The 22,741-nt window shown below is 42.3% G+C and overlaps 1 protein-coding gene across 2 annotated transcripts in view; it reads right to left on the bottom strand.

Moving 5' to 3' along the window:
* Window positions 1–2,436: 2,436 nt before the first annotated feature.
* MYH9 (myosin heavy chain 9) overlaps window positions 2,437–22,741 on the bottom strand; it is a 68,104-nt gene continuing 47,799 nt past the window's right edge. For both annotated transcript variants that reach the window (XM_031600090.2, XM_090142927.1), the window contains exons 16-41: window positions 21,837–22,030; window positions 21,376–21,497; window positions 20,956–21,025; window positions 19,840–20,000; window positions 18,929–19,037; window positions 17,800–17,931; window positions 17,000–17,206; window positions 16,342–16,479; window positions 15,716–15,839; window positions 14,728–14,899; window positions 13,951–14,163; window positions 13,377–13,521; window positions 12,645–12,851; window positions 11,744–11,848; window positions 10,691–10,843; window positions 10,096–10,344; window positions 9,411–9,623; window positions 8,465–8,677; window positions 7,977–8,138; window positions 7,166–7,294; window positions 6,725–6,813; window positions 6,398–6,521; window positions 5,106–5,314; window positions 4,521–4,629; window positions 4,135–4,307; window positions 2,437–3,979 (exon numbers count right to left, since the gene is read on the bottom strand). In XM_031600090.2, coding sequence (XP_031455950.1) covers window positions 3,862–3,979; window positions 4,135–4,307; window positions 4,521–4,629; window positions 5,106–5,314; window positions 6,398–6,521; window positions 6,725–6,813; window positions 7,166–7,294; window positions 7,977–8,138; window positions 8,465–8,677; window positions 9,411–9,623; window positions 10,096–10,344; window positions 10,691–10,843; window positions 11,744–11,848; window positions 12,645–12,851; window positions 13,377–13,521; window positions 13,951–14,163; window positions 14,728–14,899; window positions 15,716–15,839; window positions 16,342–16,479; window positions 17,000–17,206; window positions 17,800–17,931; window positions 18,929–19,037; window positions 19,840–20,000; window positions 20,956–21,025; window positions 21,376–21,497; window positions 21,837–22,030 — 4,040 coding nt within the window. In that variant the 3' untranslated portion in view covers window positions 2,437–3,861. The remainder of the gene's footprint in view (window positions 3,980–4,134; window positions 4,308–4,520; window positions 4,630–5,105; window positions 5,315–6,397; window positions 6,522–6,724; window positions 6,814–7,165; window positions 7,295–7,976; window positions 8,139–8,464; window positions 8,678–9,410; window positions 9,624–10,095; window positions 10,345–10,690; window positions 10,844–11,743; window positions 11,849–12,644; window positions 12,852–13,376; window positions 13,522–13,950; window positions 14,164–14,727; window positions 14,900–15,715; window positions 15,840–16,341; window positions 16,480–16,999; window positions 17,207–17,799; window positions 17,932–18,928; window positions 19,038–19,839; window positions 20,001–20,955; window positions 21,026–21,375; window positions 21,498–21,836; window positions 22,031–22,741) is intronic.

Genomic DNA, 22,741 nt, shown 5'->3' with positions numbered 1-22,741 from the left:
TGGGCACTACCACCCCATCAACCTGTCTGCAGAGCCCCAGTTCAGCCCAGCCTTACAGTCACATATGGGAGTTGTGCCTTCCTCCCTAAGAACAGGGTTTAGGAGAGCGATCCACTTATCCTGAGTGATGCACCCTGTCAGAACACCCTCTTGAGTGAGGTTTCCATCAAAAGTCAATTAAGGCCGTGCCGGATGAAGCCCCCTGCAGTATAATTTCAGATTAATTAACAGCACAGAGTTAAATGATGAGTAAAACAGAAGCACGAAGCCAGCTGCTCCATCATCATCACTTCTCCATTTTCCCTCTCTTGTTCTTCGCTGGGGATGAGTGATAGCAATAAGCACTGGGCCAGAGCCTGCAGTGGGCAGGTGCAGGTGGCAGCATCCCAGGCTGTGTGTGAGCAGAGCAGGCAGCAGCCTCCAACAGAATGGTAATACAGGCAAAGACATCCCTGCTTTCACCTCGCCGCTCGTTACCTGGCCTTCTCTGTGCATTTGGATGTTGCAGACTTGTAGTGCCCCGTGCCTGTGATGGAGATGCCAGCATCTCCCCTCTGATGTGCCAGGACCTCATTGCTTGAGCTGTGTATCACAGGATCATTGAATCCCAGAATGGTGTGGCTGGAAGGGACCTCAAAGCCCCCCAGCTCAGTCTGCCAAGGGCTCCATCCAACCTGGCTTTGAACCTCCAGGGATGGGGCACCACAGCTTCTCTGAGCCTTTGGTGCTCAGTTGTTTGCTTTGCACAGCCATGCCAGCTCAGAATGGCATCAAGGTCCGAGCAGTCACAAGTTCAGGACTGGAGGCTTTTTTCTCCTTTTCCTTCTGCTTTTGTGCCCATTGTTGGCATCAGGGGAAGGAGAAAAAATGGCGCAGGCAGACAGCAAGCAGCCATCAACCAGTATCAGCTCTCTGTTCAGAAGCTGGGAATACTTGCTGTAAAGTCTAACAGCAAGTTTTGCATCCAAAACTTTTCAAGGAGGCAGCACAGCTGGGGTCTCAAGTACCAGAGCAGACATCTGAGATAGTTAGAGAAGAAATACAAGAAGACAAAATCCTCATCACAAGCCTGGCAGGTCAGGGGCTGTGGCTTGGGACTCAGCTGAAAGCAGCTCTGCTGGAGGACACCCGCCCTCAGCCCAGGAAGGGATGCTGCAGGTTTGGTTATTTGCCTCCACATCCCTGCAGCTGATCATCCTGCCTGCTCCATTCTGCTGCTACAACACGTGCATGCTGTAGCCTGCATCACCAGGAGGACTATTTGTAGTCAGCGTTATTATATTTAATGATCTGGTTTACAGCAGACCCATAAACCTTTGAGCCAGCACAAGCCTGGTGCAGGGATGGGAATGCTTGAAACGTCACTGCCAGTCACTCCATCCTCTAGAACTATATCCATGTACTCCCATTCTCATTCAGGTCCTTCCAACACACACTGTAGTCAGCTCTGAGGTAGGATCAACAGGTAGAACTCCAGCACAACACCCATCGTGCACGATCAATCTTCGAGCTTTGTTTCTGCATGCCCTGTTTTTTTTCCCTCTACCCAACTCAGGCTTTAGAGAGAATACTTTTTCCACTCTTGCTTAGACAAATGCCACCCCCTGGAGGCAGCAGACTTTGATTCTTGCCATTTTACTGTAGGCTACATTCTCATTTTCCAGCAGTCCCAGCACTTCCACTCACTGCTGCTCAAGGCTCTTTCTCACCAAGGTTTAAACTTCTGCCAGTTGGAGACTATTTCAGGCCCACGGATGAGCTGTAAGATCAGGCCCCAGCCCAGCTACAGGTGTGATGCTGCAGTGGCAGTGGTCAGGGCCCCAGAAGCTGCTCCAGCAGATTTAAGCTGTATCACCTAAGAACAGGAGGGCCTGGGGCAGCTGAAGCAGCCATTGATCAGAATATAGTCACAAGCTCCTTATTCAATTCTATCCAAAATGTTACAAAGGCAGGATTTTTTGGGGATGAGCTAGAAGATGAGTGAAAGGCAGCTTTGCCAATCCATTGATAAAATAGACTTTGAGACATCCATCACCTCCTCTGCTAACTTTACTTTCCAGTTACTATAGAGATGGGAAATAAAAGCTGAGAATTCGTTTGTAGCTGCAAAACACCACATTCAGCCCAGGAACAGAACCAGCTCAGCCCAGGTGCAGAGCATCACACTTTGGACAGTTAACACTCCGGAAGCACACACACACTCACACACACACACTCACAGCAGAGGTGTGTTGTCTTCCTCCAAAATCTGTGCCGTTGGCCACTGCCAGCTGCCACAGCGATACACCAACATCCAATTCCAGCCATCAGAGAACTGTGCAGCTCTGCTGCCAGGGCCAGGCCGATGCTTTGATGACACAAGCTGTGTTTTGGGAGCGGTGCACGTGGTCCTCACTGCACCTGGGGAAGGAGGGAACGGCAACGCAGGCACACAGATTGCAGCACATGGATAATCTTTATTGGTAACATCAGTGGAGCACCAGTAATCCATTACTGACTGTAGTGGTGACACACAGCTGAGGCACATGCTAAGGCACTTTTATTATATATATATAAAAAAAAAAAATTAAAATTTTCTTGTGACAGCAATTGGGACATGAGGCTCCTGCATTTAGAGCGCTTCAGGCATACAGTATGGCGCTTCATACTTAATTATTTTTACTTTGCTCATAAGTAGGTCTAAATGCAGCATATACAATATGGTTAAGAATACAGGTAAATCCAGCAACCAGTGTACGGTGTAGAAAAGTAAAGACTATCTCTATATAACCATGGTCCCAATAGAAAGGCAGTGATAAAGACCTTTATTTTTTAATCTTAATTACTTATTACGAGAGATACAAAGGCCTTACATATATCTGTGCAGATTAAAGGGTTTTTAATATACTCTTAGTCAATGGTGCACAATAACTAATCCCAACCCCTGGTTATAGAGCAGGTGCAAGAGGCTTGGACATGTCAATAAAAGAGGATTTCCCTCCCCTCATCCCCACCCTCTGCCCACTACCCTATTAAATTCCCCTAGATTCTATTACCATTAAATATATTTGGTCCCTAGAGATTCTCAGACAAGGACAAGGATATTGTTCTGCTTTCCCAGCCTGTCATTAACTACTGGTCCACACTACCTTAGATGAAACCGCTCAGAGGCAGAGACACTAACAGGACATCATTGCACTTCAGAGATCTGTCCAGACAGTAAAAATGAGGAGAAAGGATGGGAGGGAAGGAGAAAAAAAAAAAAAAAAAAGACAACTTTGGCAAGTCCTCCAGGTAGTCCCAGGAGGGGCTTCCCTCTTCACCCCTCCTTGGAATCGTGTGAAAGAAGAAAGGGTGAGTTACCATGGCCAAAGCACACCGTTTTTCCTGAAACTGCTCCCAAACCGTGTGGGTGGGCAGATTAAAAGAGGAAGAAGTCTGAGGTCACTGAACATGATTGCCGAAAGCAAACAAAGAAGGAGGGGAAAGAATACAGGAAGGAGCTTCCCTGCAGCTAGCATCTGAAGACAAAAAGGAGATTTACAGCAAAAATAATCTTTCCCTAACCCCACTCCCTCCAAATTGTGTAAGGATTCTTCAGCAGACGTGGCACAGACAGTCCTACATGACTTTGTAGATGCCAAACTGCCGTTCAGATTTTAGAGCCCCAACTCTTTGGCATTAAATACAAAGAGGATTAGGAAACTGGAAAGAGGAGGAAACGAGGAACACAGATGCCCGATGGCTCCAGATACACAGAGCTGGACTTGCTCTGCAGATCCCCAGCCAATTTAAGAGGAGAGGGTTTGCAGAGAGTCCAATGGAAAAGGGGAGGGTGGATGGGTCATTCCATCATGTGTAACCTGGGCAAAATGAGAGGACTTATTCAGTAGCTTTGGCATCACCAGCTTCTGCCTTGCCGTCCACCTCCTCATCGGAGCACTCTCCTGTACCCTTCCTGACAAGCCGACGTGTGACGACAAAGGGCAGGTCCCCACGCCTAGGGAAGGACACACAGTATGTCAGTAACACAAGATTTACCGCGCTCACCAGACATGGCAGGCTTGGAAAAAAGGAAACAGGCTGCTGTGGGCAGCTACGGCAAGCCTATGCTGCGCCGGCTGCCAAGGTACTGCACAAAATGCTCTGCCATACCTGAGTTTGCTCTTGAGGGAGCTGACCTCTCTATTCATTGCATCAGCTGTTTCAGTGGCATCATCCAGTTCGCGTTGGAGCTTCCTGCGAGATGCGTTGGCTCTCTGGGCCTCTTCTTCTGCTTCCTCAAGCTGGCGTTTCAGCTGCTTCAAGCGCATGTTCGCCTTGTCCGCCTTAGAATGGGCAGGGATAGAGGTCAGTGTTCCCTCACTTACACAGTGGCAAAAAGAACAGTTTCCCAAGTCTCCCCTTCCTGAAAGAAGCTGGCTAGGACTTGACAGCTCAAGCTTTTCTTAATTTTCTCTTAAATACAGAGGATGCCCTGACCATAGAAGGGAAACCCTCCTACCAGCAGACTCCACAATGCTGTAGGTAACCACACACACCTGATCTTTGAATTGCTCAGCATTACGCCTCTCATCATCCACCTGCAGCAATATATCTTTCAGCTTCTTCTCGGCACGGCGCACTTGCTTGCTGGCAGCCTGGCGTTCCCTGCACAGAAATACAGCAACAGCTCAGACATGAATTTATCCCTCGTTGTCCCCAACCGGAAGAACTGACGTGGGTAAGTTGGAAACAAAGAGGACAGCAGAAGTCACACTAATTTTTGATTACCAAAATAAATAAATAAATAAATAAATAAATAAATAAATAAATAAATAAATAAATAAAATGGATGGGAAGCGATGTTTCCTAGAGATGATTAAAAGGTACCAAAAGGTATTGGTGCAACAGATATTTTTTCCTGAAGCTACAGAGGAACAGCAACAGCGCAATCACAGCTGCAGCTTTAGGACTGGTTAAGATTGGCTGAAGTTAAAAGTCTCTACAATGAGGGCAAGGAAGCACTACCCAGTACCTCTATGATGAGACCCTCATACTGGCAAGTCAGTATTTGCTCACAAAGGCTTAAAATTCCTGAGAGGGTGGGTGCTTGTAAAACAACCAGAGTTCTGGCCAGGACATACTTGGTCTCCATGTCCAACTGCTCTTCCAGCTGCACTATCTTCGCTTCCAAGGCCGTGATGGTAGCCTTGTACTTGGACTTCACTGCACTCTCCATCTCCTGCAGTTTAAGCTTAAGCTCCTTGTTCTGGCGCTCCATCTGCTGGCGAGCATTCTCATTCTTCTGTGCATTGCTGCGCTCAGCGTTCAGGTCGGCGTTCATCTGATCAATCTGTGGAGAGAAGCAGCACTGAGCATATCGGGTGTCCCAGCCTGAAGGGCTGATTTGTTTCTCAGACACATGCTGACATGCAAAGAAAAAGGACCCTCAGGGTGAGCTGAACACCTGGAATAGCTCTGCTACAGGAGGAGCGGTCTGTAGACAGAGATACAAACTACTTCTCAAAATTTCTTAGCTTATTCCAACTTTTTAAAGTAATTACTCGAAAAACAGGCTTATCAACCTCCTCTTAGTACTATGTTTGCCAATTGTGCCTCTCTTGGGTGAAGGAGCAGTCTGGCACTTAACACAATAATTACCAGGCCTAGTGAACTGCATCCATCCTGAAGTAAAGTGAATTCAATACATGTGCTTTACTGATCTATCGCTTACTTGCTGTCTGTCTGCTTCAGCTACAAAGAAGCAGCCTAAAACTACTGACTTTCAAAGATGAAAGGGCAAAAACTCAATCCACTTCCAATCCAGGGCTCTGGCTGATAGTCAAGTAGAGAGCTATGTTCTTTGGAGTAGAGCCACCACTTGGAAAACCATCAGCCTAGGTTCTTGGCTGTAGAGAGCTAACAGAACAGCATGCCTGACTCCTAAAGTCGGAAAGATAAAGCACAGCAGAGAACAGACAGATTAGGATCACTGTTTTTATAGCAGCCTAACAAATTCCATATGGATAGTCCATTTGAAGAAGCATAGAACTGGCAGGAAAGTCACTTTCCAAACACACTGTGGCACTGTTCAGCACGCCAAGACAGAAAAGCAGACTACAGATCATACTTCTCATAGATTCTCAATTTAAAAAAAGAAAAAAGGAAAAAAAGGACCGGAAATTCCTGATAAACTTTGGAGATGGTTCCAGCTACCAAAACCATTTAATACTCCAGGATCAGAACCAGTGAGTTAACATGAGCTCCAACCGCCCACCACATTTTCTCTGTTGTGGCATTCAGGTGTTTCACCTTGCTCATGTCTTTCCAGGTCTCGTAACATCCACAGAGCAGCAGCTGACATTTTTCAGAGCACAGGCTGACAATTTACACAGGCTAGAGAGCCTCTGCTCATACATCCAGCCTGCATAAGTACCTGAAGATTTGCCTTCTTGAGCCTGTCATTGATAATCTCAGTGTTGCCCTGTTCCTCCTCCAGCTCCTCCTCCAATTGTGCTATCCGGGCCTCCAGGCGTCTCTTCTCCTCCATGGCCAGCGCTCTGTGGGACACACAAACATTCACATGATGTTGGCAACATTAATGCCCCGGGGGAAAACCTGCCACTTTTTATTTTATGAAATAAGCTCCATCTTCTGAAAGCACAGAGGATGCAGTACACACAGCAGTCTACATAAAAATAACAGCCTGCAAAGTATTTTCTCCAACCAGCTCCTCCACCCTTGAGCAGGGAACATTACTCACCCTTTACCACTGCTGTTGGCAATCTCATCAGCCAGTTCATCCCTTTCTTGCTGGGCCTGGCGCTTGGCACGCTCAGCAGCTGCAAGTTCCTGGAATGAAAACGAGACGGTCACTGATGCAATGGGAAGTGATCAACTAATGCAGCATAGGAAAAAGAAGTTACTAGTAATGGGTGGTACAGCCTCTAGCTAGATCCAGACTGAATTATAAGACATGGTTTGTTTCCCTCCCACTTCACAACTTCCTTTGTTTTGCATCACTCCTATTGCAGCTGTCAAGAAAGGACTGAATTCAGCAATTAGAAAGAGACCTTGTATTTGAGCAGAGTGGGAAAAAAAAACAAAAGAAAGGAAAAGAACAACCGTTCAAGCTTAAACTGTCATGCTTGGTTCCTGGTCAAGAAAACAAACAAACCCTTGACTTGCATGCATATGCCATTACCTCCTGCAATTGGATCATCTCTGCCTCCATGCTCTTCAACTTCTTCTCATTTTCTTTGGCCTGAGCCAAAATCTCTTCTCTGGAGGTACGTGTGTCCTCCAGTTCCCGCATGTAATCCTTCATTTGTGCCTGAAAAAGGAGAATAAAAATGGATGGATTTCAGAGCATCTGCATGAACAAATGCTTACGTTTATCTTACAGGAAATACAGGGAGGGAAAGTGGAAATGGGGACTTTGTTAGTCTTCAGCTACCTAAAAGGCAGCTGTAAAAGAAAGAAATTATCTAGCTTCATTTCACGAGAAACAAGAAGTAGTAATGGAAGCAAACAGAGTTGCTTAAAATTGCAGGGGAAAACAATTCTTAGATATGGGGAGGGAGGAGTACAGGAAGCTTTCTAGTGAAGCAGTGGAATGGATGGCCTAAGGGAGGATTTGGCGTTTTTCCTAAGAACAGATCAGACACATGCCTGTAGGAATTAGAACGGTATGACAGAACTGTTTCAGGCAGGAGAAGGCCTACATCATCTTTTAAGTCTCTCTAGCTCTGCAACTCCATAATCCTTTACAGAAACACTGATATGAGGCAAGCACTCGAGCAGACTTTCCCAGCAGCTTGTCTCTGAGGGAATTAAACACGCAGAAGGGGGTTAGAAGGATATTTGAAACGCCAATAAATCTTTCCTGGTAAAATGCTACCAAGTTGCTGCTCTTGTGACACTGATGCATGGTTCTCATGAGGTGAAATCTTGTATCTCATTTCCCTGGGTAAATAAGCTTTACACTGACAACTAAAACAATTGCAGTTCCTCACCTGCAGTTTGCGGAGCTGCTTGATGGCTTCATCACGATTTTTGTTAGCAGTGTCTATATGGCTTTCCAGATCCTTCAGGTCCAGCTCTAGTTTCTTCCTGGCAGCCACAGCAATGGAACGTTGTTTTCGTTCATCTTCCAATTCCACCTCCATCTCCCGCACCTGTACAGAGAAATTTAGGCATCAGTGGAAATCAGCTCCTTGATTTCCCCAAAGCTGCTTTTCATATCCAGCTGACAAATTGCACTCAAGTGCAAGTACGTGACTTGTTCTAATCCCTCCTGACAGAGGGATGAGGGCTAACATTCCTTACTAATAAAGCAACACAGGATCTTCAGATAGGCAAAGGCTGTTTGAAAAATCATGCCTTTGCAGCACTGACTGGAGAGTTATCATTAACAATGATGTGTGGATTGGCACTGTCTTAGCCATCTTTGGACATAAGTGCCTTTGCAGAACACTTTCAGGATTTACAGAGCAATTCTTACTTGTCTAATCAGCTGTTTCCTCTTTTCTTCATTCTGTTCATCACGTCCCAGGAGGTCTCGGTCAAACTGTGCTTTCATGGCCTGTTGGTTCACTTCTAGCCGCAGTTTGGCATCCTCTGTGGCCTGCAATTCATCCTCCAGCTCTTCCAGCTGCGTCTTCATCTCCTCCACCTGTTGCTCCAGGGCTCGCTTAGCCTTCTCCAGCTCATGGACCTACAGCACAGTACCACATACAGGGTTTCCTCAAAAAGGACACTTTCACCAATCCTAAGAACAAAATAGCCTGAGAAGAGCCACTCAAGACAAGACTCAAGGACACTGTATTTGTTCCTTATATTAATGCAGGGATACTCCTCCGAACCAGCTGCTCACAGAGCTGCAAGCTGCCACATGGATTATGATTACTAAGGTTGGAAGAGACTTCCAAGACCATCAAGTCCAACTATCCACCTACCACCAATATCTCTCCACTAACCCATGTCCCTTAGCAACACATCTCAATGTTTCTCAAACACCTCTAGGGACATGACTCCGCCACCTCACAGGGCAGCCCATTCCAGTGCCTGACCACTCTTTCTGAGAATTAATTTTTCCTGATAACCAACCTGAAGCTCCCTTGGTGAAACTTGAGTCCATTCCCTCTAGTCCTATCACTAGATTGACCTTCACTTTGCCACAGCCTCTAATTCATCTCACATCGCACCTTCTCCATCACAATACAAGTCTCAGTTCACCATCACATCATCTGGGTCATTTCCAGGCTCTTCCCACTCAACTTTCCTGCTCACTAATGTAATACAAATGTAACATTCACAAATCCTCAAAGTGTTCAGTTCTCTCTACTACAATTCTCCATGTTCACACTAGCATAAGTATTTTGCAGCATTAAATTAACAATATTGTCTTTGTGACATTTCCTGTGCAGATACTGTAGCCCCATACTTACGCTTTTTCCAACATCATCCTTTGAACTCATCAGGTCTTCCATCTCTGTGCGGAACTGCTTATTGACTCGTTCCAGCTCAGCTTTCTGTTCTATGGCTTCTTCAAGGGCTCTGGCCAGGGAAAGGGCCTTTGTCTCCTTCTCACGTGCTTCAGCTTCAGCACGGTCCCTCTCTTCCGCGTATTTGGCAGAGATGTTCTTCTCCTCTGCCAAGAGCTACAAGAGCACAGAATTTTGAGAAATCACTAAACCATTTTTAACAAGGTAAACACGCACCTTTTCTGTTACTGCCTTCTAAGTAGCATTCTGCCATGGACAGAATCAAGAAAAACTGTCTTCAGAAAATGCATACCATCCCATCTTCAATAATATGCTGACCCCATGGTAAATAAACCTGATTCCCTAGGCATCCAACATATCAGCCCCTCAAAACTGCAGCCAACATTTACAACTTGATGCTGTTGTCAATATAAATGTTAGTCCTTTGGGAAAAGGCACATCACTAAACTTCTTGTGCATGAAACAAAACAAGTTTCTCTCTATGACAGCCTCCCTCTCCACTTTATATGCTATACCTCAGTTCAGAAATAAACATACATTCTCCAAACAGCACTGTTTAGATATTCTTGGAGGCAAATCTGCCAAGTCAGATGCACCTACACTGAATGCATTGAGACCGAAGTCATACCTGATCAAACTTCTTCTGCTTCTTCTCTAGGTTAGAAACTGTCTGGCGCTGATGATCCAGGTCCACAGCGATGTCATCCAGCTCTTGCTGCAGGCGGGTCTTTGTTTTTTCCAGCTTGTCATATGCAGCTATCTTTTCCTCATAACGCTGGGTTAAGCTCTCCAAGTCCTTTTGCAGCTTCTTCTTGGCCTCTTCTGCTATCTCAAGGCAGCCCAGACCATCATCCATCTTCTTCCTGGCTTCTACTGCCTGAAGGACAGAAAAGTCTGCACGTGAACCTCACCACACATAGCACAACACTGTATGTGGTTTAATAGCACCAGATGAACTGAGGAAATAAGTCTGTTGAGTTCTGAAGGAATCATCTACAACCATTAACACTGTATCAATGATTCCAAAGGAATTTCTGGGTAGAAATCTACAGTTTGTATGATCATTATCAGACACTCACTCAAATAAGCAGGATCACCCTTGTCCATCAAAGGTTCTCTCATTAGATGCCCACTCCGCATTTACATTTTACATCCTTCAAGTCAGACTTGCATTTACACTTCCTCTCCTCTCAAGTGTTTGGTTTACGGAAGGTAGACTGTACCTGTTGCTGAAGAACAGAGATCTGCTTCTCTAGGTTTCTCTTTGCCTCCTCTTCTTCTTCCAGTTGCTCTTTCAAAGCATTCTTTTCATCCTCTGTTTGCTTCAGTTTGGTGCTGAAGCTCAGCTTTAGGCGAGTCTCCTCCTGCAGCAGCTCCTACAATACAAGTACCAAGATGAACTCAGCACATCTCCTTGGATTTAAAGGCTCACCATCCTCAGTCATTCTCTCCAGCAGGAATATTTTTGAAGTTTAGTTTAATTATGCTTGTCATTTCACAGATCAAACAATTGAACATAAAATTTAAGTAACTGTCTTCTAGTGAGTCAGTATAGGAACAAAATACTGACAAAGATCCTATTCTCTGTACACTCTCATGATTAAAGTAAACTTTTTTTGCCACACAAGTACTGTCTTCCTGCACAGCTACCCACAGTCCTTTCTGGAGTCCTCTGAGTAGCACATACAGCATTAAAAAGCATGTGGCCATACTCTGCTACACAACTTTCTCATACTCAAGTATCACAGAAATGGACAACAGGATTAAGTGACTTAGCATGGTTAAGAACAACTTTACTCTTAGCAGAATTCAAAGACAGCAGTCATTTACCAAATTGGGGCACCAACAACATTTACTAACTTCTGCTGCCAGTACTTAAGCTGAATGACTTGTAGAAACCAATCTTCAAACTAGTGTCTAACTTTTGAATTGTGCATTATCCTTGAGACTGTTTTTAAAAGATTCCTAAGTAGATAATGTCAGTGTCCATTCAAAATTACTTAATATCTAACTTCTAATTCTAAGACATGGAAAGTTACGTATGTTCCATATACTGAAGCAGCAGAAGGAAGATAAAGTGCTTGTTTCATAGAAATGCTCTCAATACCATGCAGCACAGCCCGTTAACAAAGCAGCCAGAGTCAACCCTTTGAAGTGTTGTATAGTCAGTTCTTAACAGCAGTGCAGATTGCTTTCTCGCTTTATTTGAGATAATTTGTGACAGTGGATGTAAGATATACAGATGATACGGATGCCTTGGCTTCCAAAGCTCTCACCTGAGTATCCTGAAGCTGTGACTCCAGAGCAGAGAAGTCCTTTGCTAATTTGATTGATTTGCTGTCAGATTGGTTCAAAAGGCCTGTGACATTGTCCAGCTCAACCTGAAGGAGATATGAGAGTATCATTTATTAAGTGCATCAGCAAGAACAAAGCCATGAACAGCTGCAAGACCTGAAAGTGAAAAACAAGGCACTTCTCAAAAGTAAGGCATGTGTATCATCTCTTGGGAGAAGAAACGTGTTATTTCTAAATACCTAGGGATGAAATATGAAGAATCCAAAAGAGGCTCTATTGCAACATTCTTCTGTCTTTTAATGTCTTTATCACATATGATTTGCTTCAGGACAGCATGTAGATACTCCAAGTCACATTTTCAGACTCCAGAAGAGTATGCATACACCAGCAATGCTAAATCTAATGAAAGTCCACCAAAAAAGACTATGCTTGGTGTGAACCAAAGATATTTCTTGTTTATCTTGAAGAGAGTTGGAGAAAATCCTGAATTTCAGCATCTCCCTTTAGCCACTCCTTTTCACCATCAACCACACTCAAACTATCAAGATACATTCTTCCAAATCACCAGACTGTGCCACTCTAAGCTCACAAGTAGCTTAAAGGTTACAGAACAGTACACTACAAACTGCTGCACACTGAAGGGAAGCATCTTTTTGGGGCTGCTCATTAATGACAGCAGTCCTAATGGCCTGAACTGACAACGAGTTAAGGAGTTTGCTGAGTCTTGGGAAGCAAACTATGTCTGTGCTTTTTTGTAGGAACTTTATCCCCTGGAGGAACAAGAGATTTTCAATTTAACCATAGGGAGGTACCACCCTATAACCTTCTTTTCTCTCTATTCCTTGGCTACCACAGAAGCTAAGGAAAACCCATGCCACTCACCTGCAACTTGTTCACCCTCTCAGCCAATTCTGTCTTCACTCTTTCACCTTCTGTAAATTTCACCTGCAGTTCCTGGAGCTGAGCATCTACTTTTTTCCTCTTGTGCTCTGCATCCCCTTTGCCTTGCAGAAGTACCTTTACTTCATTGGACAGTTCAGCCCTTTCACTTTCCAGAGCTTGTTTTGCTTTTTCAAGATTTGCTTTCACCTGGAGGGGAGAAAAAAAATAGCAAAATACCTCAGACAGAAGATACAGCAGAATACATCCAGTGAGTGATTATGCTTTTTTTTCCTCCAGATTATTCCAACAAACTGATGTTGCATGTTTAACAGCTAAGTCTTAGACTGCTTACTCAGAAAAAAACCCATGTGAACGCCTGATAAGCAGGAGACAATTAAACAATCAGAGCAGACAACAATAAAGGACATAGTCTTGCACCATCAGATTTCCAAATTAAAGGTTGTACAGCTCAGCAAATGCTAGCAGTGAAAAGAACTAAACAATATTTTGGCTATTCAGTATATGGTACCTGATGGGAATAAATGAATGAAGGCAACTATTTAAAACAACTGTAATACGCTTCATAGTGCAAAATGATCTACCAAGGAATGAAGAGTATGTGAATCAGAAAACCTAGTGTCATGTATTAAAACATTGCCATAGAGCAGCTATCACTTCAATCACTTCAAGAGAGGCTGACTGCTTTGGTCTTGCACTCCCTGTTCCACATACCCGTTTGGTTTGCTCTAACTGCTCTGCCAGTTCTTCAATGGCTTGTGAATGTTTCTGCCTCATCTCTTGGATCTGAGCCTCATGTGTCTTCGCCTCATCCTCAAGGGTCTTCTTCAAAACCGTTACTTCTTGTTCTCTCTTTGACCTGCAAAATTCACAGCTTTTATTTAGATGCCAAGGAGAGAATCAAACGGATATGCATATCCACAAACAGCATCTCTAATGCAGAAAAACACCAAGGTTTGGTTAGCCCTACATGCTACAAATACACTTTTCAAAGTTAACACTTATCTTTGAACCCTTCTTAAGTACAAGCTCACAACATTGTTTTCAGCTAAAAATCAAATTCAAAAGCATGAATGTTTTGGGTATCACCACTACTAAGGTTACAGAACAAACTAACTTTCTTACATCAGATAAGGGAATGCAATTTTGACTACAGCTTGCATGCTGCCTCCTTTTGTAGCCATCAGAGACTGCTAACCAGCATGCTCTGATGAAGACTTGCATTTATTTTAACAAAGAAGTCAAAAACAAAACCAGACTATACAACACAGCTACATGTTGGAGTTACCTGAGCTCCTGCTGAGCAGCTGTAGAATCTAAAGTGTCTTCTAGCTCTGTTTTCAATGCTTCCAGCTCTTCTCCCAGGTCTCGTTTCTGTTTTTCGGCTTTGTTCCTGGAAGCTCTCTCTGACTCCAGGTCTTCCTGCAGCTCAGTGATCTGAGACTCAAGTTCCCTGATCTTCTTCAGGGCCATGTTCTTCTGAGCGGCCTCTTCTTCCACCCTGTGTTTAACATAGAGTTCTGGTCAGAGCCAGATTTAAAGCATACAGAAATGAAAACCTCCTGTCCTACAAGAATAATCCAGAAAAAAAGCTGGTATAGATCGGCTCTACGTGATTACTTTCAAATTTTGATCCATAGATCACCTACAAAATTCGAAGTTCTAACTCTCAATACTTCAGAGAGCACAATTACTTACCTTAAAGAAGGGGACAGAGGAAGACTGACAACAGAAGCAGAACAGAAGCAGAAGAAAAAGCACCATTTTACAATGGAAGTCAGACACTTCACTGAATAGACAAATATAGCAACTACCACAGAGAGACAGTGCCCTGCCACTATTTTTTAATCCCCTTTGAAATCCTACAGCAAAACTTGTGCAGTGCATGTTGCAGTGATAGCCTAAGTCTGTACAGAGAATGTGGCAGTGAGTAACAGCCAAAGAACTCCGATGCCTTAGGATATGAATCATAACAGTTCACAGACTGAAATACATAGATTCCAAAGTGACACAAGACTAGAAGAAATACTTCCTAACGTGGCAGTACCATAGGTCAGATTCTCACCTAGCTAAGGCTGCCTGCAGCTCCTCTTCCTTCTTGGACAGCTGTAATTTGAGTTCTGCAATCTGAGCCTGCAGCTCAGCAATCTGGTCATGCAGATCACTGGAGTCTCCTTCAAGCTTTCGACGAGTCTTTTCCAATTCTTGCCTCTGCTTTTCTTCACGTCGAAGACGTTCTAATGGAGATAAGGACAAAGTAAGTTGCACAATGATATAAAGTCATTCAAAGAACATTGTGCACGGAGAGAAGATAAAGCTATTCAGGCAATAATATCTTTCCTGGTAATACAACTGTAAAAACTAGCTGGAGTGCATCATTATGTCAGGATAATGCAGATGGCTCGCATGTTTTGCACTTAAAAGATACATGTGCAATTTTCCTTTCCCTCATTTTCCATTCAAACCTCCTTCCCCACTTCATTGTAAAAAACAATAAACAACAAGCACAATGCTAGTCTCTCCCAACATCCACACCACACGGCACTCATTAAGTGATGCTGAACACAAGGACTGCTCTCCTTTTACTGCAGTTAAATAGGCTATCTCCTGCTGTGTTGACCTGGTTAGCCCCATGATAAAGTGCATCTAGCTTGAACTCTGAAGAACTTGCACAGACAGAGCATCAAAACCCACACTAACCCTGACAAACTGATGCTGCCGGAAGTAGAAAGGTGGAGACCCTTCCACAGTAGGAGAGGAAAGAGAACCAGCTTCTCTTCTCCATTGGCCTGCTGCTTTGGAGAGAACTTTTATTTAGATCACGGGCTCAGCTGACAAGGCACATAACCTTCACCCAGCCACTGAACAGCTCTGTCAAACCAATCAATAGCATACACACTATAGACTGATTTTTAACCCCTCAAAAACCAGATTGAGACTCAAGCTTTAGAAATGAAATTGAAATTCCACAGCTTTAAACAAGAATCCACCCAAAATTGAACAAACAATTCATCTGCAGGATCTGCTTTTTAAAATATACAAAAAAATGTCACCTTCCAGGTCTGTGATCATGGCCTCATGCTTGTTCTTGAGTTTGGCTAAGCTCTTTGATTTCTCCTCTTCCTCTGTTAGGTTTGTTGTAAATTCAGACATTCTGTCTTCCAAAAGTTTCTTTTCCTGCAGAATTGAGAAGTTATTGTCAAGGCAGCTGTTGGAATTACAGGAAAATTTTCAGAGTTGACTGTGCTTAAAGATGTCCATGTCATTAGTGCCTACTACTGCAACAAGGAGATGTGGAAGGAAACAAACCCATTCAGGATTGCAGATAATACTCCAATAAACAGTGGGTTACAGATTTGTATCTGACAACCCTTTCAAAGCCGAAAGGGAAGCCTGTTTGTGAAGTAACTTGATACTATCTGGCACAACAAAGTACCAGAAAAGATTTGCTTACCTATTGCTAGTTAGTCAAGGCTAACTTGACTAACTGTATTTAAATATACAACACTGATCTGTAAAAAAATACAGACAGGCACCTAATATCATAAATAAATTCAGGTTAGAGCTGCTTATCACCAGATTGAATTAATTCATAAATTTCCCATAAAAAGGGAACTAGTAGCTCCAAGAGAGTCACTGGAAAATCTTTAGATTGCAGAGAAAACTGCAGGAGTCTCACTTTGGCCAATTTGAGATTCTGATCTTCCAGAACTATCACATCTTCTTCTAATTTCTTCAATTTGGCCTCTGTGGTCACTTTTTCCAGCTGCAACTTCTGCCTTGCACTTTCCTCTTCTTCAAGCTGCTCCTCTAGTTCCTTCACAACACAAACACAAAAGCAAGGAACTTGTCAGTGCTGCTTACTGGACAATATAACCATCACAATAGCCAAGTTCTAATTTTCAACTTTTTTTTTTTTTTACCCCTACTACAAGGTAATATTAGCACTTTCCAGAATTGACTTCTCTGTCTTGACTTGATGCAACATACTGCACTTCAGTAAATAAAATTTATAGCAGAAGAAAACAATACTGTTTTGCAAAGAATACTACTGTTCCCAAAACACCTGGTTCAAGCAAAAACTTTTCCAGTTATTTCACAAGTAGCTATAACCTCCACCTTCAAGAATGGAATAACACATTCCAGATGACTGTTTCAATGCCTGAGGCATCAGAATTGTTCTGTCCCATTATTTCCATGCATAGATTTTTCAATTGCATTTCTTTTATTGTTATTCTCACTCCTCTGATTCCCTCCAAAATATAAGACAAAACAAACCACTCTGATTCTTATTATCCTGTTTACTGATACCAGAGATGGCATTCCTAATGCATTACCTGAATGTTCTGCTGCATTTTCTTCTTTTCAGCCTGCAGATGCTGACACCGTTCCTCTTCTTCCTCCACCCTTGCTTCCAAGTCATGACATATTTCCTCCAGTTCTTGCTTCTTGGCTGTCAGGCGGGCTCTTATCTCCTCAGCTTCAGCACAGAGTTCAGCTTCTGCTTGCAACTGTTCTTGCAGCTGCATCTTCTCTGCCATTAGCTTCATAGTACACAAAGCAGAAACAACAGTAAGACAAACTCCAATTTACCAAAGCACTAAGTAATTTATATCAACTGAAGGTATATATTCCAATGTTCCACAGTTGTAGTGTAACAACTTCAGCTGTCTCCTGCTATGAGTTAAAGATTAAATGTCAAAATGCAGTTTTTAAGTGTTTGATTCCCTTCACAAACCATTCACATTAGCCCTAACAAATTTCTAGAGACCATGACCATTTGAAATAAGGAGATTGTTTAATTTTCCCCTACAAAAGTAATGTTAGTAGGTATCATCCCTGCAGGAAAACAAGCCTGCTGCCACCTTCTGTGTTCCAAACAAAAATAATTCCATTTACGATGAGGCTGAATTCAACCAGCTTGCTATAATACTCAGCCAAAAGAGACTTTACACATAATGGCTGTAACAAGGAAATCATTATGAACTGAGCTGGGGAGAAGGGCAAGCAAAACCAAACAAGGTAGAGCAAAGTCACATATTTCAGCCAGCAGGAATACTGCAGCTTATGCATCAGACCACTAACAAAGGAGCAGCTCTTAAGGCAGTGGACAGAATGAGTTTTACACACAACTCACCTGGGCCTGGAATGTCTCCATCTCACTCAGTCTATTTTCTGCAGCTAACTGCTTCTCCTTAACCTTTATTAGTTCTTCTTCCTTGGCCATCATCTCTTCTTCCTGTCTGCTTACTTGCAATAGGGGCTTCACCTAAAAAGGAAAGCAAGGGAATGGGATGTATTTAATAAACGTTAAGAACATGACAAAATGCTCTTGTACATGATGAGCATCCAATAAAACAACATTTTTTGTAAGTATCATATATGAAGGACTGACCCATTACTTTGTTACGAACCATGGGAGAACTACAGAGGACTAGACACAATCTGTTTTGCCACTAACCCTCTGCTTGCCTGACTAACCAATGTTTCCTCCAGGATGGGATAATTCAGGAAAATAATGGGTAAAAAGTTCAAGAGTCTCAAGGGGTAAGCAGTAATAACAGTAAAACAGATTTGCCATCCAGTGGGGCAAATTACAGTGCATGGGCAGTCAATGTACACAAACCAACACCACCACTCATCTCTGTGCTTCCCCACCAAACCCTTAGAAGTCTTCATAGGAAGAAGAAAACTACTTTCAACTCTGATTTCGCTGCACAGTCTCCACAGTTGAAGAGCAAAAAATCCCGTGAGTTCAGGAAAAAGATTATTTCTTCATGTGCTCATTGTCTTTATAAAGATAAAATATGTATAAGTCTAACAGTAGAATCAGATTCCAGTGTTTTCATTTTGCTTTCACAATTCTGGAGAAAGAGGTGACAAACCTCTCTCTGTGTTAGCAATTTTTGTCTAGCTAAATTGACTGGCCATGTAGTTAGGTGAGTTTTTGAAGTGACATGCTACCAAAGCAAGCAATCCTCTTCTACGCATAAAATATTAAATGATGACTTCTGCTTTTCCACATTACTTGCACATAGCCTTGCACTTTTTTTTTTCTGCAGGAATACTGCATAGATATAAAATATGTTACAATGTTCTCCATCAAAATGAATCAAGGTGCAGTTATAAGCAAGCTCAACTGAAAAGGAAGTGGTTTTTTGTTGTCGTTTTTTTTTTTTTTTTTTTTTTGCTGTGGTTCAACTTGAGAAGCTTAAATCACAACTACAAACTCTTGCCAAAACTTTTATAAATGGAAAAAATATTACCTTGGTGAACAACCTCCACCACTGCCAGTTCCGCAGTTTCAAGTAGGCAGCACAGTTCCTCTGGAGCACCTTCATGGCTGTCAGCTGCTGTTGGCGCTTGGCAAAAGCTCTACAAAGTAAATGGAGATCAGATAACAAAGACACCCACAGTGGGACACTAATCGCTTAACCAAGACCACTCTTGGATAACTTTTTTTTTTTTTAATATTATATTTTATTTTTAAAATATTATTATATTTTTAGAAGGTTCCCTCCTCAAAAAAAAAAAAAAAAAAAAAAAGGCAGAACAAAATTTGCAGTGAAATTCCACCAGCTTTTTAAAGCCTTTTTCTGCTCAGGTAATACTGGTTATCTTTTCCTTTACTCAATTTCCTCTGTATTGAAAAAAGTTTTTCCCTATCACCTTCTAATCTTAGAAGCCTCATTCTCACTTCCCACAAGGAGATATAAAACAAGTGTTTTGTACTTGACAGATACTACTCTTGTTTTTAGATATATACCATTTGCAGTCCCACCTAACAGTTTCAGAGAAATCCCTGTGCTAAGACCTTTGAAATATCACATTTGTAACTTGCAGTACTTTCACAAAAAAAGAATACAACAAAAAACCCAAACTTAAAAGTTGCCTGCTATATTGCTGTATAGTGTTCCTATGGAAGGAAATAGTCATTACTGCTCTGTATGTAGGACAGCAGCATATATATTTTCTTGCACGTGCAAGAACTCAAGTATTACAGAGATTGAACAACTCTAAAACAATTATCAACATAATTGTATACAATGAACAAATCATGGTCTTTCAGACAAAAAATAATTTGTAATCAGCTTTTTTTTTTTTTGGAAGAGAAACTTGCACCTGAAGAAGAGAAACACATATGTTTATAATGTACTTTATAAAATCTGATCCTTACTTTCTGGCCAGGTAGCCTCTGCAGCATGCTTGGAAGCCTATAATGACATCTGTGATTTTCAGATCTCTCTCTTCTTCGAGATGAGCAAGGACTCCAGCTCTGAAGAACACTTTACTCTGTCCAATTCGGTAAAGGTTAGAATCCAGCTCCAATGCTTTGATCTAAAATGAGAGAAAGAGAAGAATACATTTATTGCAAAGATTGCTTCATGTCACATTGCAGAATATATGTCTTTCACAGCTATAAGATCCCCTTTTCTCCCACAATAACCCAGTCAGGTCAGCCAACACTGCTAACTCCTGCAAAATCCCTGAATCAATTAGAAGATTTGGAGCTCAGCCAAGCATGGCATGAGACAGAGGCAATATAAGACAGAAAACATGTTAGAAAGCCATTATTTAATATAACACTACCTCTAGCACCCAAAGCTACAAGGATGATGCAAGGAATATATTTTTCTTTCTAAAAGTCCTCTTCCTTTCCTAAGAAGAATACATCTGTTGATTCTTCATATTTAATTTTTTCCAATACTAATCTGAAAGGCACCCCAACCAACTTTCCCTTCCTTTAAAGGATTTGTGGTCAATACTTACACCAGTTCAGAGGAAGAAACTATATTCCTCTGAGACAAAATAAACAGGAATCTCTTAAATTCAGTTCAGTGTCCCCTAGTCATCAAGCTACAAAGCCAAAACTTTCCCTCTGAAGCAGGCATCTTTGCATAAATTAGAGTTTTCATTGGAAGTGTTTGCCATCAGCAGGCATTTACAAAATGTTTGTTGGACCTTGTACTTCAAGTACATAACTAAAGATAACAATGCTTCTTAACATTTTGATTCAGTGAATACTGTTGGCATCTAAAAGTGCACACATCTGTTGAAACAGAAGGACCCTCTTTGCCCATGATTATTGAACCTCATGTTAGTCAAGAGCCTCCAATAGTGAAGGCAAGACAGTTTTCTGCACCCTCCTCCTCTCAGACAAAACGTTTGTCTTTTGAATTTCTGTCTGTGCGTAGAAGATATACTTAATATGCTTACAGAATGCACAACTCCAGTTTCCTCACCACATCCATAATGTTTATTCTATTCAAAGAGAGTTCATGGAATGTCTTACCATCAGCACACAGGCTTGTTTTCCATCCATAAATCCCTTGGGAATTGCATTTGGAGTTAAGATTTCATATCTGAAGAGCAGAATGCATTGCATTAATTACATAGTTACATATGAAAACAAAGAATGCTACTTCCTATTACATTTTGACTTCAATAGCTTATGGTTTTCTTAGAAGAAAAAACTGCACCTGTAGACAAAAGAACATGAAGCAGCAGTCTTGCATAGGGTCCTCTACTCCTTACTGTAACTCCATGCTTAGTAGAGAAAAAGACAAAGGTACTTTTGGGAGGCTTTGTGCAGGGGAATAGCAAGGGATGGTGCTGCTGCTTTTCAAAACAGCATTGTAACAAAATAGTTCAGTTTTCACACTTATATCTTTGTCAGGGTAGAGACTAATTCAGATTATTTTCTGGTCTTTACCTTTGTCTGAATTCCTGGAATACAACTCTGTTGGGGAAACCTTGACGACAAATACGGATTCCCTCCAGCACTCCGTTGCAGCGAAGTTGATCAAGGACCAAGTGGGGGTCAAGCTTTCCAGCCTGATAAGGAAAAAAAACATTTGCTTAATATCATTAAGCTTGTACAAAAGAGGCTTAACACCTCGCCTCCTCCCCTATTTTGTAAAGCAGTTGGTTCTCTTTTTTTTCTTGTTATGAGAAATTGAAAGCTTTTTTGCCACCTTAGAAATAACCGCAAAGATCAGTCTCCCGAATTCTGGAAAGAGTACCCAAATTTAAGATAACTATAAAGAGAGACCTTGAATAAACAGGACCACTACAAGATCTGTTGCAAAAACTGGGAAAATATAACAACCCAGTCATACCCTGTCAAGGAAGTCCACCTATGACTACATGGGCAGTAGTTACAACCTCCTTTACCTTTTTCTCGTGGTTGGGGATAATGCAACGGACGAAGTTGGGGTTGGTGTTTCTCAGGGTGGCCATCAGTTTAGCCAGTTGTTCTTTGTAAAGTTGTCCCACTGTTCGGAACATACCCTTCCTGGTTTTAAAGGCTCCTGGCAACGCTGTTTCTGACATGCCAGCTACTTGATCCAGCCCAACAATACGATCAACTAGAGAAAGCACAAGAAAGGGTATTAAAATTCAGCCACAACCAAAGGAATACTGGTCTGTACAAAGAACATCTGGGTAGAACAGGATAAATGAGAGGAGCTGCAGGATCCTTTTTGCTTCATCTCTACACAGATGTCGACTCCTGTACAGAATTTGTGCAGGGATAGGAGCAGGAAGGAAAAAAAAGCAACAGCTCACTACAGGAAGTTTGAGTGATGGAATCAAACTTACTCCCAGACATAGCCTACTGATGCTCTGGAGGGCAGATCTGGAAGAGCAATCTAGAAGTGTGTTTCAGATGCTTCCACTTGCTTAGGTTAATGAAAAACAACAAACCAAGAGTTCTAGCTGCTAACCCACCAGAGTCAACTATTTGTTAACTCTGACTCAGAAGGGTCTGCAGTTAGAGAAAAAGCCCAGCTTGACTCTTCAGCCACAAGCAGAATTGCCATGTTTGGTGATCAGAAAAGCCATATCTATTTGTTAACTGAACAAACATGGTTAAAGGCATGATAGACACCAAATCCCAGGATACCACTGCTTGAGTTATTTTGGAGTACAAGTATTCTATGACTTATAGACATAAACAATACCACCAGGAGACAGCCAGAACTCCCTGCCCCAACAGCTTCTCCACTATGCCACAATGACATCCAAGTACTAACGAAGCCATCATTTTAATGGGTGAATTCCAAGATTGTTTTTTTCAA

This window comes from Phasianus colchicus, chromosome 1 (genome assembly GCF_987193195.1).
Source record: "Phasianus colchicus chromosome 1, bPhaCol1.hap1.1, whole genome shotgun sequence".
In the NCBI taxonomy this organism is placed as follows: Eukaryota; Metazoa; Chordata; class Aves; order Galliformes; family Phasianidae; genus Phasianus; species Phasianus colchicus.
This window is presented reverse-complemented; position numbering and strand designations above follow the sequence as displayed.